At 50.7% G+C, this 18,473-nt stretch overlaps 2 protein-coding genes across 3 annotated transcripts; one reads left to right on the top strand and one right to left on the bottom strand.

Moving 5' to 3' along the window:
* Window positions 1-627: 627 nt before the first annotated feature.
* Window positions 628-8,008, bottom strand: sp1 (sp1 transcription factor). 2 transcript variants are annotated; one of them, XM_062472682.1, is made up of 6 exons: window positions 7,870-8,008; window positions 7,209-7,285; window positions 5,159-6,431; window positions 3,787-3,928; window positions 2,957-3,150; window positions 628-2,821 (listed from the first exon to the last, which is right to left on the bottom strand). In XM_062472682.1, exons 1-6 carry the CDS (start codon window positions 7,874-7,876, stop codon window positions 2,538-2,540), a joined length of 1,977 nt encoding a protein of 658 aa, XP_062328666.1. In that variant the 5' UTR covers window positions 7,877-8,008; the 3' UTR covers window positions 628-2,537. The 2 variants fall into 2 exon arrangements, with proteins under 2 accessions (XP_062328666.1, XP_062328675.1); XM_062472691.1 differs by having other exon boundaries at window positions 2,957-3,147.
* A 1,581-nt stretch (window positions 8,009-9,589) lies between these two features.
* Window positions 9,590-17,724, top strand: LOC134020713 (protein TESPA1-like). Its single transcript, XM_062460946.1, has 10 exons — window positions 9,590-9,868; window positions 10,325-10,512; window positions 11,023-11,059; window positions 11,680-11,720; window positions 11,813-11,866; window positions 13,286-13,325; window positions 15,018-15,113; window positions 15,326-15,534; window positions 16,669-17,191; window positions 17,676-17,724. Exons 2-10 carry the CDS (start codon window positions 10,353-10,355, stop codon window positions 17,722-17,724), a joined length of 1,209 nt encoding a protein of 402 aa, XP_062316930.1. The 5' UTR covers window positions 9,590-9,868; window positions 10,325-10,352.
* The last annotated feature ends 749 nt before the right edge of the window (window positions 17,725-18,473 follow it).

Here is an 18,473-nt window from a genome sequence, read left to right as displayed (position 1 = left end):
AACCTTTGGGTCATGTGACCCGAAGGCAGCACGAGGGTTAACTACATGCTCTTATGGTTCTTCCCTTTGGCACTTACTTTGGTTGTTCACAATGTGTGCTTCATGTTTTGGCTACTCGCAATGTTTTGTGGCTATCTCGTTGTTATTATCAGTGACCTATGCACTTTGTAAAGCTCTCTCTTGGAAGTCACTTTGGATAAAAGCGTCTGCTAAATGAATAAATGTAATGTAAATGTACTAGACAGCAGAGCAGAGTGATGGTACTAGACAGGAGAGTGATGGTACTAGACAGGAGAGCAGAGTGATGGTACTAGACAGCAGAGCGATGGTACTAGACAGGAGAGCAGAGTGATGGTACTAGACAGGAGAGTGATGGTACTAGACAGGAGAGTGATGGTACTAGACAGGAGAGCAGAGTGATGGTACTAGACAGGAGAGCAGAGTGATGGTACTAGACAGGAGAGCAGAGTGATGGTACTAGACAGGAGAGCAGAGTGATGGTACTAGATAGGAGAGCAGAGTGATGGTACTAGACAGCAGTCATGACGTGTGTGTGTTCATGCTTGACTGTGCTACATCAGTGTGTGCTTGTAGTCGGTCTCCACAGCCAAGCAGACACAACTCATGTTGTGATGTTCATCATTTTAATCCAGCAGCTGGCTTTTGTAGAAATGAGATTCACAAATACAAAACCAACATTCGCATATAAAATAAAACATGATGAGTTAAGGGCACTTATTGTTCCAATGACAATTACTTTAAGTGATAGAAATTAACCAAATACTGTAGGACAACATACTCTTCTCCTCTCCCCCCAAACTAGCCTCAAACTTGGTGGATATTTTCTACGGTGAAAAAATTTAGTTTTAGGACACCAGGAGAACAAAATAAGTTATTTGATGTGCAACCACTTACACCCAGTCTGCCAAGAATACACGTGAGAAGAAGAAAACTCTGGATTACAACGATATCTTAAATGTTTCATTAATTGAGCTCAACAGGTTTATCTGATACATGATAGTGGTGTTGGTGTTGCTGGCTAACCTCCTAGGCACAAGCACGTTCCACAAAGACGCCCCCCTCACTCACAACCCCCTGGAGGTCTTACGGAATCTGAACCTTTGGTTAAAAGCTTAAAGTTTTTTTGCATCTGGCTATGAAGAGTTAAGAGTTTTCACTTCATTTGCTGAGACATTTCCACAGTGTTGAAGTAGTCGTGGAGAATCTAAAAAAATACAAATACAAAATAAAAAGTAGCCAACTAATAAACCATAGATAAATGAGTACTGGGAAGACTGGACTGGATACATACTCGAGTCCTCTCGACAGAACACTTTCCAAGAACTTACCAACAAAATCTACATTTATATAAAAGTGATAATATCAATATAAGTTTAAGATTGATTGCGTAGGAGAAACTCATTGAAAGGCGATCTCTCACAACCATACGAGTCGATCCTTCCTATGGTAAGAATTTATGTAGCTTTACAGGTTTAGAAAAAATATATACATACCAAAAAAAAAAAAAAAGCAATCTATAAAACTTTTTGTTGTTGTTGCTGCTCCTATATGATATGATATTAAATCACGATGGCTTAGAAGTGTATCTATCTCATGAGTGATGTAAAAGGGAAGGAAGTTTCTGGGTGGCAGTGTGGTTTTATTCCTGCTGAAGACGGCTCCTTGGACTGAAGTGTGGACCAGACCGGACAGGCCCAACTGGGACTGTGGAGTGGGTTAGAGAAGCCCTTGTCCTGAACACACCTGTGGTTTACCTGCAGCATACCTAGATTATACCTGTAGCATTTCTATAATACACCTGTAGATTACCCAGAATACACCTGGAATATAGCAGAGACCTGAGAGGAAGCTGGCATGGGGAGCGAGGGGGAGGGGGAGGAGGGGGCTAGCTGGTACACATGGCTTGGGTGGAGGCTGTAACAAGCACCTTCACAACACCAGTTAGACTGAGCCCTTGGGTGTGTGTGTGTGTGTGTGTGAAGTCCAACACTTCACTGTAGTGCCATTCCCTTCCACAAGTTCATGCTAATCACAACCCCCTCCCCCCTCCTTCTCCATGTCCTGCTGGTTCTGGTGGGGGGGGTGAGGGGGGGGCCTGCCCTGCCTGAGTTCTCATAATAATACCCCCCCCAGTCCAGGCTGCGACCCCCCCTCAGGTAAGACAGAAGTTCAGCCAGCCAGCTACCCAGTCAGCCTGTCAGCTAGCCAGCCAGCCTGCCAGCTTGTCAACCAGCTATCCAGCCAACCAACCAGCTAGCCTGTCAACCAGCCAGCCAGCTAACCAGGTAGCCTGTCAACCAGCCAGCCAGCCAACCAACCAGCTAGCCAGCCAGCTAAGCAGCCAGCTAAGCAGGCAGCCAGTCTGCTAGCCTGTCAACCAGCCAGCCAGCTAACCAGCAAGCCAGTCAACCAGCCAGCCAACCAACCAGCTAGCCAGCCAGCCAACCAGGCAGCCAGTCAACCAACCAGCCAGCCCTCCCCTGGGTCGCTAGAGGCAGCATGGACCCTCCTCTCCCTCAGTAGCCATTGCTGTTGATCTGGTGCAGGTCTCCCATCTGCATCACGTTGATGCCACTTCCTGCAAGCCGCGCTATGCTCTCCGCCGTCAGCGTCTCCATGGTGACCAGGGTGTGGGGCTCGCTGGGGGCGTCGGCCAGGGGGGCTGGGGCGGAGCTGTCTGCAGGGGCGGGGCCAGAGGCGGAGGCGGCCTTCTTGTTCAGGTGAGTCTTGATGTGCTTGGACAGGTGGTCGCTGCGCATGAACCTCTTGGGACAGTCCGGGCACACAAACTTCTTCTCTCCTGCGAGGAGAGAGGGAGACAAGGTTACAGCATGTCCTCTGACACACTGGGGGGGGGGGGGGGGGGGGGGTCTGACCTGTGTGTGTCTGACCTGTGTGTGTGTGTGTGTCTGACCTGTGTGTGTGTGTGTCTGACCTGTGTGTGTCCTCTTGTGTCTCTGCAGCTCGTCAGAGCGGGTGAAGCGTTTGGCACAGAAGGTCCAGCTGCAGACGAACGGTCTCTCCCCGGTGTGCCAGCGCAGGTGGGCGCGCAGGTGAGACGTCTTCCCGTAGATCTTGTTGCAGCCGGGGATGTGGCAGATGTGCTGCTTCTTTTTACTTGGGTCACTGCTGTGGGGGAGGTCAGAGGTCAGCGGTCACAACAGCAGGTCAGGAGGCTAAAGTTTAGACAAGAGGTCAGGAAGTCAAAATTCAGTAGGTCAGTAGTATCACTGCAGTGTACATCTGTTTTGTTGCACTGTGCTGGTAAGTGAGATGTGGATACTTTGCACTCTGCTGGTTAATACACACCAATAGGCTCTGACCACTGAAGTACTAACCATGAATAGTAAATACAAGCTGGATCTATAACAGTTGATGAAGTAAAACTGTGGAAAAACAACATGACAGGTTCCTGCATGCAGAGAACATTCCTCCGCCCTGCCAACTGTAGGAATGGGAGCTTCAGTCACCATCATGTACACTGTGAAACCAGCACTTCTAGCTGATAGCACAGCAGCACAGTTCTGATCCTCCCCCCAGGCCCCCCAGACCTAGCCCCCCAGATCCCCCAGACCTAGCCCCCCAGATCCCCCAGACCTAGACCCCCAGACCTAACCCCCCAGACCTAGCACCCCCAAATCCCCAGACCCCCAGATCTCCCAGACCTAGCCCCCCAGATCCCCCAGACTTAGCCCACCCCTAGCCCCCACCCCCTCAGACCTAGCCCCCCAGACCTCTCCCACCGACCCAGACCCGTGTACGTACCGTGCCTCCCCGTCCTTGCAGAAGGGGCAGGTGCAGGCCTCCCTGCGGGTGCGTCTGTTCTGGGGCACGGGGCTCGTCTCCCCCTCGTCCATCGCCGTGCTGTCATCCAGGCTGTCTCCACCCGTCTGCAACCCCTGCTCACCTGGGGAGAGACAAAACAAACAACCTCAGCTGTCTTCTTCGGCGGTTACGTCTGACAAAGCCCGCTTCCTGTGGACAACACAGGGACGGGTAAAGGATCTGCCTGCCAAAGGCAGAGCTCTCAGGTTCAAATCCCTCAAAGGGTCTGCTGGGTGAGTAGAGGACATGATTTCGACGTCACATCATTCCTGTGAAAGTGAACATGACTCACGTTATGCTGAGAAACGCTGACTCAACAGTTAGACTAACAACATCTGACGTGTTTGTGAGTTTATAACTCTCACACACACACAAAGCTGACGCAACCTGCTATGTCCGAACAATACATATTAACCACAATCGCCATAACAACCACACACAGCCCATAAACCGGAGTTGTTGAGCAGGACTTGAGCAACAACTAACAAGTTGTCGTGACACCAAGCCATACTTGGTCTATTTAAAACAAGACTGACATCCTCCAAGGATGATTTTAATACATGTTGAAGCTACATTAGCGTGCGTGGGGGTTAAATCAAATCAAATTTTATTTGTAAGGCCCTGTCAACTTTACAGATCAGCACCTATAACCAACCTAACCCCTCGGAGTAGACAAAGACAACCTTCATCTACACACCTCTCAACCCCTAGCATCCTTCACACACTGTCTCAACACCCTCCCCTCTCCAGAGGAGAGACCAGAGAAGAGACCAGAGGAGGGACCAGAGGAGGGACCAGAGAAGAGACCAGAGAGACCAAAGGGGAGACCAGAGGAGGGACCAGAGGAGGGACCAGAGGAGAGACCAGAGGAGAGACCAGAGGCATGCAGGCCAGATAACAGCACAGGGGAGGGTGGGGTCACGTTACACCCCTCACTCTGCTACACACACACTCACACTCACAGCCAGACATTTGATTTGACTCTAGGGTTTCACACAGTGCTGCAGCCCTGGTTTCATGGCGCTGGTGTATCTGATCCTACTCTACCCAGCAACAGAAACTCAAACAGTCAGAAACTGGTCATGAAGACACTTATTTTCCACACTGTTCCTTTCACTCTGTTCTTTTGTTTTTTTTCTGTCTTTCACACCCACCATTCTTAGGATGAGGGCTAAACCAGTCCGACCAGTTTACACCAACAGGAAGTAAACTAAACCTGTATATATTTCAGGAAAACAGAAGCTGAACACAGACCCACCGTGCATTTACCAGCCCCACCCCTAGCACAACCCCCCCCCCCCAGCACACTCACCTGAGGGGTTGGCGATGGCGATGGGAACCCCCTGCAGCTGATGCATCTGGATCCCTGAGTTGGCCAGCGCGTTCAGGTTGATGGTCTGCAGGCCCGGGATCTGGACGGTCCCTAAGGCTCCCTGGCTCTGGACCGGCGCCAGCGTGATCTGGGCCCCGGCCGGGCTCTGCAGCTGCAGGGTCTGCCAGCTCACCTGGCCGTTCGGCCCCACGGTACGCAGCAGAATCGGGCCCGTGTTGGGGATGGTCTGGATCTGGAGGTTCTGGAGGCCGTCCTGGGTGAGGGTGGGGGTCGCGAAGACCTGCCCCCCAGCCGAGAGAGCCCCCGTCTGGATAGTCTGGAGAGAAGCGCCCCCCTGGATGAGTTGCTGGGGCTGGATCAGGATCTGCTGGGGCTGTTGCTGTTGTTGGTGGCCGTCTCTGTTATCGGGCAGGATGGGTACCCCTGACGTCTGGTAGCTCCCATTCTGCGTTGCCATGACTCCATAGCTGGCTGCCTGCGTGGTGGTTGTCGTGGAGCCCGAGAAGTACCCGGCCTGCGTCTGCATGAGCTGCTGGGCTGAGCCGTCCCCCCCCTCCCCCACAGACCCCCCGGCGCTGACGGGCAGCAGGGTGATGTTCCCGTTCAGGGACACGGGCATGTTGGCCAGGAACTGCGTCTGGTTCTGGATCACGTTGTTCCCCAGGCCCAGGTTCTGCAGAGGGATGGCCTGCTGTATGAGACTGGGCATGGCGAGGATGTTGCCGGTGGCGCCGGCGCGGCCGGTGGTGGCGATGAGCTGCTGGCCCCCGTTGGGCGAGGACACCAGTTGGAACTGTCCGGCCCCCACCGAGGAGTCCTGCTGGGGCTGGGCGAACTGCAGCTGTTGCCCATCAACTGTCTGGAACTGGGGGATGACCTGGTACTGGATGTTGGGCATGACCCCGGACAGGGTGGTAAGGACCTGTTGGCCCTGGAGGCTGGGGGCCTGGGTCACCACATACTGCTGGCCTCCAGCCCCTACTCCTACAGCCCCAGTGGAGGCCAGCCCCGGCAGCCTGTTCTTCCCCCCGTCCCCCGCCAGCCCCCCTGAGGAGTCGCCAGCGGAGCCCGTGGAGGACTGCACGCTGACGGGGATGATCTGCCAGCCGTTAGGGGTGGAGGTGAGCTGGACCTGGCTGAGGTCCAGATGCTGGTTCTGGTTCTGGTCCGAGCCGGAGTCATTCTCGCTGGGCGTGTCGATGCGGCTGCAGGTGGCGGCCAGCAGGGCGAGGGGGGAGGGCTGCTGGGAGTCCTGACACACGAAACAAGTACACGTCAAACTTCCTTGTTTCCGTGCAGTGTTTGTGTGACGTTGTACAACATTTGTGACAGCATGCCAAGTATGTGAAATTTAAAACATAACTGCTCAAAAGCCCTCCTTCCTTTGTATATGCTGCTAAAAAGGCTTATGTAATCTCTGGATAAAAAATTTACAACAATATTTAAAAAAAGCTGAATCATTGTTATGTTTTTTTGAATTGTCATAATTTTGTTATTTATGGCATTTTTATGGGTAAAAAATACCCAGATATGCCCCAAACATTGAACTCCTGGATAGTTCCTAGGAGTGACGGGGGTGGGGTGGGGGTAGAGTCGAATGGGTGGGACCACATTTTTCGAGAGCAGCGGCGGGATTCACTTCCCCTCCCCCAACCCACCCATCTCCCTCCCACACTTGATTCTGCCCTATAAACTCCCTCACTCCGCCGTGGCCACCCCCTCGGAGGACAGCCAAATGGGCCGTTCAAAGAGCGGTGGAAGAGCTAGGGGGTTGACAGGAACACCCAGAGTGGGCGCATTCACCTTTACTACTGCCTTTTCCCCACCCCGGTGACATGTGCGCAAGAAAAAAAGCATAACAACACTAAAAATCCGTTTCATACCGATTGAGAACATCCAGCATTACTTGAGCAAGTGACCATATGTTTGCAGATGTTGTCTGTATCGGTTCAAACAGCGATTTAACCAAGCACATATTACAAACACATACAAAAAATTAAACTTCGTGTCTATGTAATCAAAGTCATACTTGTGTGTTTGCGTTTCGCTTTTGATTGAAGCCTCCGCTGCTTTCCACCATCGCGGCCATTTCATCTTGCTGTTGGTCTGAGAAAAAATAAGTGTTAGAAAGAAACGTAGCCTACTTTATGTTTGGTTGAAATCGCCAGTGTCACTATACCAACAGTTTAAAAAGTGACTAACTACCCAAGCTAGCCAGCAACCCAGCCAGTTTCACCATCGACAACAGCTCGTTACCAACTAGCTAGTTGATAGTTTTATTCCCTACGTTTCATTTGACAAGAAGAGTAATTACGGGAATGACTGTTGATCAGGTTTGGTTACCTAATGCGTAGCTAGCTAGCTAGTGCTAACTTAGTGACCGGGCCAGTACCAGCCAAATGAAGGCCGTCTCTTTATTCCAAAATGCCCTGGTTGCACGTTGATTCATCATCACTGAAAACAACTATTTAAGATCTACCTACAAGAAAATGACTTGCTTGCTGAAATCAGTTGAATTATCTTGCTAGCTAGCTAACGTCATTAGCTTGCTAGGTAGCTCAACAGTTGGCGACGTGGGAATTTTTTATTTTCCCACGTCAGCTTCACAACCGTCGCATATACCTTAAACCACTTGCTAACTGTCAAAAGTTAAACCGCACCCTCGTTTTGGAAGAATAAAGTTCACTTACCACTCATAATTTCTTGACGGGCGGAGTTTCTCGAGCTCCTTTTAGCTTGACATCAACTTTTCACAACTTCAATCGAACTTGATAGCTGTACTACGAAGTCGAAGGAAGGGGTACGCCTGTTTTGAAAACCTGTGTAGTACTGTGAGTTTGGCATGACGCAAGTACGGGTCTGGCAGTGTCGCGTAATTATTCGAAATGATGGAGACACATTCAGACAGAGAATGAAATAGTAGTGATTACCATTATCAATGCTTACGCATATTAAAAATGGCAGAAACTTCCCGTATTAGATCTAATACTAAGCTCCTCCATAATGTATGTTTTGTTCACTTAAATTATTGTGCCAATACAGCAGTCTAGGAGGCATGTGCTGTACGCCACTTGTGTGTCTGTTGTCAATACTGGCACATAACTGGAACGAAGAAAGACTAGGAGTTATAATATGCTACAACATGTAAAGAAAATAATTTGTCTAAATCATTGGAAGTAATCGGACTACTGCAGAATACAAAACAGGTTGACCCAATCACATTATCCAATCAGAAAAGGGAATCGTCCCCGAGCGCATTACGCCTAAGCACTGGTGCGTTTGAATTAGGTCTCACAATTTGCCGGGACACGGATCTTGCATGATTGTGCTTAAGAAATAAATACGACATGGAATCTGTTATTTAAATCAAGTGAACTATTTTAAGTAGTACATTTGACAGACACGGTATTCAGCCCAATGAGTAAGATTACATGTGTCAAGGCACACGATCAAACCAATGGGATATTACCAGTGGCTAGCTCAAGGGTGGGGTCGGCAAAGTTATGTTCTAACGTTCACCCTGATTGACGTTTGACAAGAGTGTGAGTGAAGGGAGGCTAAAAAGGCGCCATTAACGTAAAAGTGTGTAACAAAAAAACAATCTGAAACAGTCCACAATGTTGCTTGAAAAAAAAAAAAAAAGTCCAGTCTGTCCCGTGTAGCCTAACTGGAGGCTGGTCCAAGATAAGTAGGGTAGGCAGGCTACTTGTGGGGTGGAACTTGGTATTTCGTGGCCACTCCCTGATGTGTAGCGGGCCGGCCGGTAAACCACAAGACAAGACAGGAGAGGTTGGTGAGAGGGGCCCGCTACGCACTGACTTGAGTGGCGCAGGGAGGAGATTCTTCAGTGGGTGGGTAGTTTATTTTATCAGTGGGGGTGTCAGTCGAGCACATGTGTCCGTGTAAACAGGAGGTTCTTCGGGGAGGAGAGTGGAGGAACCGCCCCGGGCCGCTGCCCATAGCCACGGTTACACACACCCACCGTAACACTGACAGGCGCGAGAGTTTCTTGAAGTTTTAACACCGCAGGAGTCACTAGCGCTCTGGAAATTTCAAAATAAAGGTTGCGGTTTAATTAATTTGATTATTGGCATCCGCAGGGTGGATTGATGAACGATGATTTCTCTTGATTTCTCTTCGTGGCACAAAGGACCCAAACCGATGTTTTGTTTGTGAATAAATACTCCACCAAAGATAAGGATCTCTAACCAAGGTTTCTCTTATGAAATCACCGTATGAGGCAACTTTTTTAAACATGGTCTAAGAATAAGGAAATCTATTGACTAAGGCTTCTTACAAGATAAATGTCTGTTTTGTCCACACTATTTTTTCTTAGTACTTTTCTTAGTACTTTGTACGCAGACTCACCTGCAGACGCAGCAGATGGCTTACGAGTAGCGTGACAGGTCGTGACAGTATAGTTTGATTAATCTGCAGGATGTGTCGCAATGTGCCTCACTTTCCTCTTGGCTGACTTTTTAGTACATCCTCAAGTCTACCATAATTTACACGCAGTTAGCCGACAGTCATAGGCAATGAGTTGACCGGCATTCTCTAATGAGTTACGTCCATGATGAATGTTATTAAGTTATTTCCGTCTGAACATTATAAAGCATTTTGTAGATTGTTCAAGCGATATATAGAACAGGAAACGATAAGAGTATTTAACGGAACCTGCGCCTTTTGAAGGTAAGATAACATGACTTGTAAAAAAATGCGTGTCGTTTTTTAATGAAGAGCTATACGAATGTGAAAGCTTGTGCCGTTTGTCCTCCTGGTTTTAGCTGCGGATGGTGTTGTGGCATCTCTCATGATTTACCGCCTCTGATGCATGTTTTAGCCTCGTGAACACGTCTAATCTACAGTAGGTCATCATCACTTCTACGACACCCATAGAGCATTTTACATAACCCTACACATATAAATGCAATGTATCAATCTCAGCCACTATTAAAGGCTGTATAATCACGATTTTAATAAGAATTTACTTCCTTATGGACCTGATTCTCGTAATATTCCAGGCTTGCGTGGGGGGTTTATGTAACCAGTGTGATAGCCTTGCTAGCTCAGACCACGGAGAGTTGATGAGAAGCAACAGTTGTTTCGCGTGCGTCTCTCGTGAGCGCGGTGTCCTGTCCTCCCCAGGCATTCACTTTTGGTGTCATAAGTTGAAATGGAGAGCCCGTCCCCGTCGCTCAGGCGGCAGGCGTGGGTCCAGACCAGCCGACAGTGGCAGACCCTGGAGAACGATCCCCAGGCACCCTCGCAACCCCCTCCTCCTCCCCCTCCTCCTCATCCCTCCTTCTCCACAGAGCAGCAGCACTCCACCGATGGTCAGTACTATATATCCTAGTTTATATCGCCCAATCATGACGGCTCTGTGTTATAGCACAATGGCAACATTAGGATGTATAAATGGGATCAGTCCTAACTAAATATGACATTTATTCATCTTCTCTACAAACAAATATAACACATTAATTTCAATGTCAAACCAGGATGTAATTAACAAAATCTTCTTTGCCTTCAAAATGTGCAGCTTTATTGGATGGTATCGATCACAATGATACAATATTTATTTCATCCAAGCTTAACTTGTTTTTTTTTGTAGCTCCACATCTGTGCGTTCATATTAATGGCAGTGTCTCCCTGCGTAGCCTCAATATTGCAGCAGCTACAGCATAACGGCTAGAACTCTGGTTTATTTATATCTCACCTGGGGGCGGGTGCATGCTCAACGGTCTAAGTCGGGAAAAAGCTAAAGGAAACCAACATGTCTTCATGAAAAACAATAAACGAAAAGAGTGTGACAGTTGTTGACGTAGTATGTTGTGTCTCCTCAGAATGTTGCTCCATCGAGAGCTGGCTGCTCCGCTGCGGGTGAGTGTGCGCGCCATCCTAACCGACATCGAAAAAAATGAGTTTTTTATTATTTTTTTATGTGTCCGGAACGTTCTAGAATGCCACCTAACGGTCGTTGGCACCGGTTGGTGTGTCATTCAATGGAAAGTTAAGAGACACAGACACGTTGAGTGCTGAGTGGAAACAAGGCCTCACTGGGACTTCCTGTCAGCTGGAGGAAATAGAAGACAAGTGCAGTTAGTTCCTCCAGGCCTCAAACTCACTCGCTAGGAGCAGTTGGCTGTGTACCTGTCTCGGGGTGCACACACATGGCTATGTGACTAGTTGTTAGGCTAGAGGCTGGAATGTGTGTTGAATGGGGTGTTAAGATTAAAACACCAGGGCAACATCCATGGAACTACATAGCAGTATTTTACATTAAGGTTTCATAAATTACCATGTAGTAGGCTGTAACAACACTTCATCATTATACTACTATTAAAAAATGTATTCCTGCAATTGTCTATAATGGTGTGATGACCTGCTACTGCCTAGCTACTGGGCTGGCCAAGAGGAAACTCTGTAAAAATATATTTAAAATCTCATCCAGTCCTTCCTGGTTGAATTAAGTTCAAATTGAAAATTTGTTTGTGTCACAGGCAGCAGCTGGGACCTGATGGCTCGGGCCACTTGCCTGGAGGTAAACCACAACATCTGATCGATATGCAGCTTTCTTACTGGCAGTGTTGACGTTGTGATGTTGGGTCAGTAAAGTTCAAGTCTGTCCTGCAGAGTCGGGGCTGAGGAGTTGCAGCTTCGAAGATGACCTGAGCCTGGGGGCTGAGGGTGAGTAGAGGGCTGAGGGTGAGGAGAGGAAGGGATGAGGGTGAGGAGAGGGAGGGGTGAGGAGAGGGATGAGGGTGAGGAGAGGAAGGGATGAGGGTGAGGAGAGGGAGGGGTGAGGGTGAGGAGAGGGAGGGGTGAGGAGAGGGAGGGGTGAGGAGAGGGAGGGATGAGGAGAGGGAGGGGTGAGGAGAGGGAGGGATGAGGGTGAGGAGAGGGCTGAGGGTGAGGAGAGGAAGGGATGAGGGTGATGAGAGGGAGGGATGAGGGTGAGGAGAGGAAGGGATGAGGGTGAGGAGAGGGATGAGGGTGAGGAGAGGGAGGGAGGGATGAGGGTGAGGAGAGGGAGGGGTGAGGAGAGGGAGGTGTGAGGGTGAGGAGAGGGAGGGGTGAGGAGAGGGAGGGATGAGGGTGAGGAGAGGGAGGGGTGAGGAGAGGGAGGGATGAGGGTGAGGAGAGGGATGAGGGTGAGGAAAGGGAGGGATGAGGGTGAGGACAGGGAGGGGTGAGGAGAGGGATGAGGGTGAGGAGAGGGAGGGGTGAGGAGAGGGAGGGGTGAGGGTGAGGAGAGGGAGGGGTGAGGAAAGGGCTGAGGGTGAGGGAGGGCTGAGGTTGAGGAGAGGGAGGGAGGGGTGAGGGTGAGGAGAGGGAGGGGTGAGGAGAAGGAGGGATGAGGGTGAGGAGAGGGATGAGGGTGAGGAGAGGGAGGGGTGAGGAGAAGGAGGGATGAGGGTGAGGAGAGGGAGGGGTGAGGAGAAGGAGGGATGAGGGTGAGGAGAGCTAAGGCTGTGTTCCGGTGAGGCTGTGTTAAACACAATGGACGCTTTGTGTGAGTGTGTAGGTGTGTGTGTGGTGTGTGTGTGGTGTGTAGGTGTGTGTGTGTGCATATTTGTGTGAATGGAGTGTGCCTCTTTTCAACAAAGGCACAGAACACATCCTACCAACATGTAGATATCTGCCAAGATTACAGCCGTCTAACCCCTCCTTATCCTCTGGCATCTTTATACACACATGCAGCACACACACACACACACAAACACATGCAGTACACACACACAGCACAGACTCATGCAGCACACACACACAGCATAGACTCATGCAACACACACACAAACTCATGCAACACCCACACAGACTCATGCAGCACACACACAGACTCATGCAACACCCACACAGACTAATGCAACACCCACACAGACTCATGCAGTACACAAACCCACACAGACTCATGCAGTACACAAACCCACACAGACTCATGCAGCACACACACAGACTCATGCAGTACACAAACCCACACAGACTCATGCAGCACACACACAGACTCATGCAGTACACAAACCCACACAGACTCATGCAGCACACACACACACATTTACTTTGTTAAACTTGGTGTCACAGTGTTGTCCTTTGCTTCGTTCACAGCTACTGTGTTCAGTGTTGAAGAAGAAGATCTGGGAATGGGGTGAGAAATCACAGAGACAGGATTAGAAAAGTCTGGTCTCATTATAGGGCTGGGCGATATATCGAATATTAGCACACATTTTCAGTCTCAAACTGAAAATTGCACTCGCACAGGCATTCTCTTTTTCTCTCTTTTTGTCCTGTCACATAAGGACCTCTGCATGAATTGTTCCATGTAAGGTCCATTTTGTCAAGTACCATGTTATGGCAACGGCTTAAATTCGCACTACACATTTTTTTACTTACATTTACATTTAGCAGACACTCTTATCCAGAACGACTTACAGTAAGTACAGGGACATTCCCCCGAGGCAAGTAGGGTGAAGTGCCTTGCCCAAGGACACAACGTCATTTTGCACGGCCGGGAATCGAACCGGCGACCTTCAGATTACCAGCCCGATTCCCTTACCGCTCAGCCACCTGACTCCCTTTGTAACAATAGCTGTTCTGTCTAAATTGTTTTGTTGTTTTCTAATGGAGGCATTTTATTATTTAAATGCAAATGCTAACATATTGAGATATATAGCGAATATCGTAATTTTTTTGACAATATCGAGATATCATATTTTTTTATATATCGCCCAGCCCTATCTCATTGTCTGGTCTCTTTCTGGTCTATCTATCTGTTCTCTCCTCTCTCTGGTCTCTCTGTCTCGTGTGGTCTCTCTCTCTCTGGTCTCTCCTCTCTCTGGTCTCTCTGTCTTGTGTGGTCTCTCTCTGTGATATCTCCCATCTGTGCTCTCTCTCTGGTGTCTCTGATATCTCCTCTGGTGTCTGCAGGAGCTGTCCTCTACTGCTTCCTCCTCCCAAGACCCGTCATAAAGGACCCTCCACCAGGCTAGTACCCCAACCCTGACCCACCCTGACCCTAACCATGACCCACCCTGACACACCTTTACACTAACCCTGACCTACCTTGACCCCAAACCCGACCCTGACTCTAACCCTAGCACCATACCAACACAGATTACTCGGTCATCCAGTGACCAGAACCATAGGCTGGTTGAAGGCCTGTGTTTGGCTGGATGATTGTGTGTCTGGCTATTTGAATAGTTGGTTTGCTACCTGTGTCTGTCTGGTTGATTGGCTGGTTAATATTGTACTTGTGTCCACATGGTTGATGTGTCCTCATGGTTGATGTGTCCTCATGGTTGATGTTGTGTCCTCATGGTTGATGTTGTGTCCTCATGGTTGATGTGTCCTCATGGTTGATGTTGTGTCCTCATGGTTGATGTGTCCTCATGGTTGATGTGTCCTCATGGTTGATGTTGTGTCCTCATGGTTGATGTTGTGTCCTCATGGTTGATGTTGTGTCCTCATGGTTGATGTGTCCTCATGGTTGATGTGTCCTCATGGTTGATGTGTCCTCATGGTTGATGTTGTGTCCTCATGGTTGATGTTGTGTCCTCATGGTTGATGTTGTGTCCTCATAGTTGATGTGTCCTCATGGTTGATGTGTCCTCATGGTTGATGTGTCCTCATGGTTGATGTTGTGTCCACATGGTTGATGTTGTGTCCTCATGGTTGATGTGTCCTCATGGTTGATGTGTCCACATGGTTGATGTGTCCACATGGTTGATGTTGTGTCCTCATGGTTGATGTTGTGTCCACATGGTTGATGTTGTGTCCTCATGGTTGATGTTGTGTCCACATGGTTGATGTTGTGTCCTCATGGTTGATGTTGTGTCCTCAGTACCCCAGGTGAGAAGCTCTGTCTGCCCCAGCTCACCATGGGCCACAGCATGGCTTCCAGTGGCCTCTCTTCCTCCACCAGTCGCACTGCTTCCAGGTCAGGGGTCAAACCTGCTCTGTGGGTTTGCAGAACAAAGGATTTATAAGCGGGAATAAGGATGTTTTAACGGAAACCAAACCTTCCTCTCTCTCTTACCCTCTTTTTCTGTCCTCCCCTCCTTCCTTCCCTCCCTCCCCCCTTCCCTCCTTCCCTCCCTCTCCTCTTCCCTCCCTCCCCTCTTCCCTCCCTCCCTCCCTCCCTCCCTCCAGTGTGTCGGAGGTCCTGCAGCTGTGTTCGGAGGATGCAGAGGACACCCTGTACCAGCTGGGCTTCGGCAGCGAGGTGGCCCAGCCCTCGGCTCGAATCCCCCCGCGCTTCCTCAGTTTCCCCTCCCGGCTCGGCGGCATCAGCTTCCGGCTCTTCCTACAGGCGCAGCTGCTGCGGCTTCGCCAGGAGGACCCCGACCTGTCCCTGGCCAGTACGCACACACACACACACACCTGTCCCTGGCCAGTACGCACACACACACACACACCTGTCCCTGGCCAGTACGCACACACACACACACACCTGTCCCTGGCCAGTACGCACACACACACACACACCTGTCCCTGGTCAGTACGCACACACACACACACACCTGTCCCTGGCCAGTACGCACACACACACACACACCTGTCCCTGGCCAGTACGCACACACACACACACACCTGTCCCTGGCCAGTACGCACACACACACACCTGTCCCTGGCCAGTACGCACACACACACACCTGTCCCTGGCCAGTACGCACACACACACACACCTGTCCCTGGCCAGTACGCACACACACACACACCTGTCCCTGGCCAGTACGCACACACACACACCTGTCCCTGGCCAGTACGCACACACCTGTCCCTGGCCAGTACGCACACACCTGTCCCTGGCCAGTACGCACACACACACACCTGTCCCTGGCCAGTACGCACACACCTGTCCCTGGCCAGTACGCACACACCTGTCCCTGGCCAGTACGCACACACACCTGTCCCTGGCCAGTACGCACACACACACACCTGTCCCTGGCCAATACGCACACACACACCTGTCCCTGGTCAGTACGCACACACCTGTCCCTGGCCAGTACGCACACACCTGTCCCTGGCCAGTACGCACACACACACCTGTCCCTGGCCAGTACGCACACACACACACCTGTCCCTGGCCAGTACGCACACACACACCTGTCCCTGGCCAGTACGCACACACACACACCTGTCCCTGGCCAGTACGCACACACACACACCTGTCCCTGGCCAGTACACACACACCTGTCCCTGGCCAGTACGCACACACCTGTCCCTGGCCAGTACGCACACACACACCTGTCCCTGGTCAGTACGCACACACCTGTCCCTGGCCAGTACGCACACACCTGTCCCTGGCCAGTACGCACACACACACACCTGTCCCTGGCCAGTACGCACACACACACACCTGTCCCTGGCCAGTACGCACACACACACACCTGTCCCTGTCCAGTACGCACACACACCTGTCCCTGGCCAGTACGCACACACACACACACCTGTCCCTGGCCTGTCCCCGACCACCTGTTTGTCCCACGCAGGTCGCTTCCGGCAGGTGGAGGTCCTGACCGCCATGGCGAACGCCTTCTCCTCGCTCTACTCCCACGTATCCCGCACGCCGGTCCAGAAACTAGCCCCTCCGGACCTCAGCCTCTCCTCGCCGTCGGCTGACAGGAAGACGGCACGGTTCCTGAGCAGCGTGCGGATCGAGCCGCGCTCCCCCGTGGACCGGCTGAAGGACACCGTGTCCAGGATGTGCCTCTACACCGGGTCCTCCAGGGGCTCTGAGAACGGGACCCCGCAGTCCTCACCCAGGAAGAGGGCCAGCCTGCCCGACCTGGTGGACCTGCTGATGGAGAATGCCAGCGAGGGGAGGGTAGAGGACCTGTGTTCAGGGGTAGAGGACCTGTGTTCAGGGGTAGAGGACCTGTGTTCAGGGGGGAGGGTAGAGGACCAGGGTTCAGGGGGGAAGGTAGAGGACCAGGGTTCAGGGGGGAGGGTAGAGGACCAGGGTTCATGGGGGAGGGTAGAGGACCAGGGTTCAGGGGGGAGGGTAGAGGACCAGGGTTCAGGGGGGAGGGTAGAGGACCAGGGTTCAGGGGGGAGGGTAGAGGACCAGGGTTCAGGGGGGAGGGTAGAGGACCAGTGTTCAGGGGTAGAGGACCTGTGTTCAGGGGGGAGGGTAGAGGACCAGGGTTCAGGGGGGAGGGTAGAGGACCAGGGTTCAGGGGTAGAGGACCTGTGTTCAGGGGGGAGGGTAGAGGACCAGGTTTCAGGGGTAGAGGACCAGGGTTCAGGGGTAGAGGACCAGGGTTCAGGGGTAGAGGACCAGGGTTCAGGGGTAGAGAACCAGGGTTCAGGGATAGAGGACCTGTGTTCAGGGGGAAGGGTAGAGGACCAGGTTTCAGGGGTAGAGGACCAGGGTTCAGGGGTAGAGGACCAGGGTTCAGGGGTAGAGGACCAGGGTTCAGGGGTAGAGGACCTGGGTTCAGGGATAGCGGACCTGGGGTCACAGGGCTCTCCCAGCTTCCCTCCCAGGTCATACCAGGAACAGTCAGTTTGTAACTCGCAAGAACATACTTACCCCACTGGGTTGATGCCGGTTGCCATGGTTACTCACGACTTCACCCGCCTTCCGATAGCAGAGCACGTTAACATGGCGCCCTTCTACTGCCCCGCCCCTCAGATAAGCCCCACCCCTCAGAGAGACTTGGGGGTCACGTCTTCTTGCCGCATCACCGTGACTGGCTGGGAAGGCGACAATGTCACTTCCTGTTCCACACCAGGAAGTACGGAGGAAGTCCATATTTCAGACGGTCGGGAAACCAGAGAGTTGCTGATTACAGGGACTCTGTTCCCCTCCAGCACCCTACAGCAGACCAACTCTTTTGAGCTGGAGGAGGTGGGTCATCTAATCACATTACCATGTGATAGCGTAGCTTCAGGAAATGCAACAATGTAACATTAGCCAGGTGACTCCCAACACATTTTTTTTTGTAAGTTTTTGAAAAAAAAGTTGCAAAAGGTTGAAAAAAAGTTTTAGAAATAAAAAGTTTTGTAAACAAAAGTTTTGAAAGGTTGAGAAAATATTTAGGAAAAAAACGTTTGAACAAAATGTTTTGAAAGGTTGAAAAAAAAAAATCCCCAAAAAACGTTTGCATCATTGATGAATACTTCATCAATACTACTATCAAAAAGTTTCAAAAAATTTCACAAATATTTTCTGAAACAAAAATAAAGAAATAAATAAAGTTTTGAAAGGTTGAAAAAATATATTTTTAAAGGCTACAAAAAAAAGTTGCGAAAAGTTGAAAACATATTTGAGGAAAGGATTGAAAACAAGTTA

Source organism: Osmerus eperlanus, chromosome 1 (genome assembly GCF_963692335.1).
Source record: "Osmerus eperlanus chromosome 1, fOsmEpe2.1, whole genome shotgun sequence".
NCBI lineage: Eukaryota > Metazoa > Chordata > Actinopteri > Osmeriformes > Osmeridae > Osmerus > Osmerus eperlanus.
Note: the sequence above shows the minus strand (reverse complement) of the source record. Positions and strands in the feature narration are given on the sequence as shown.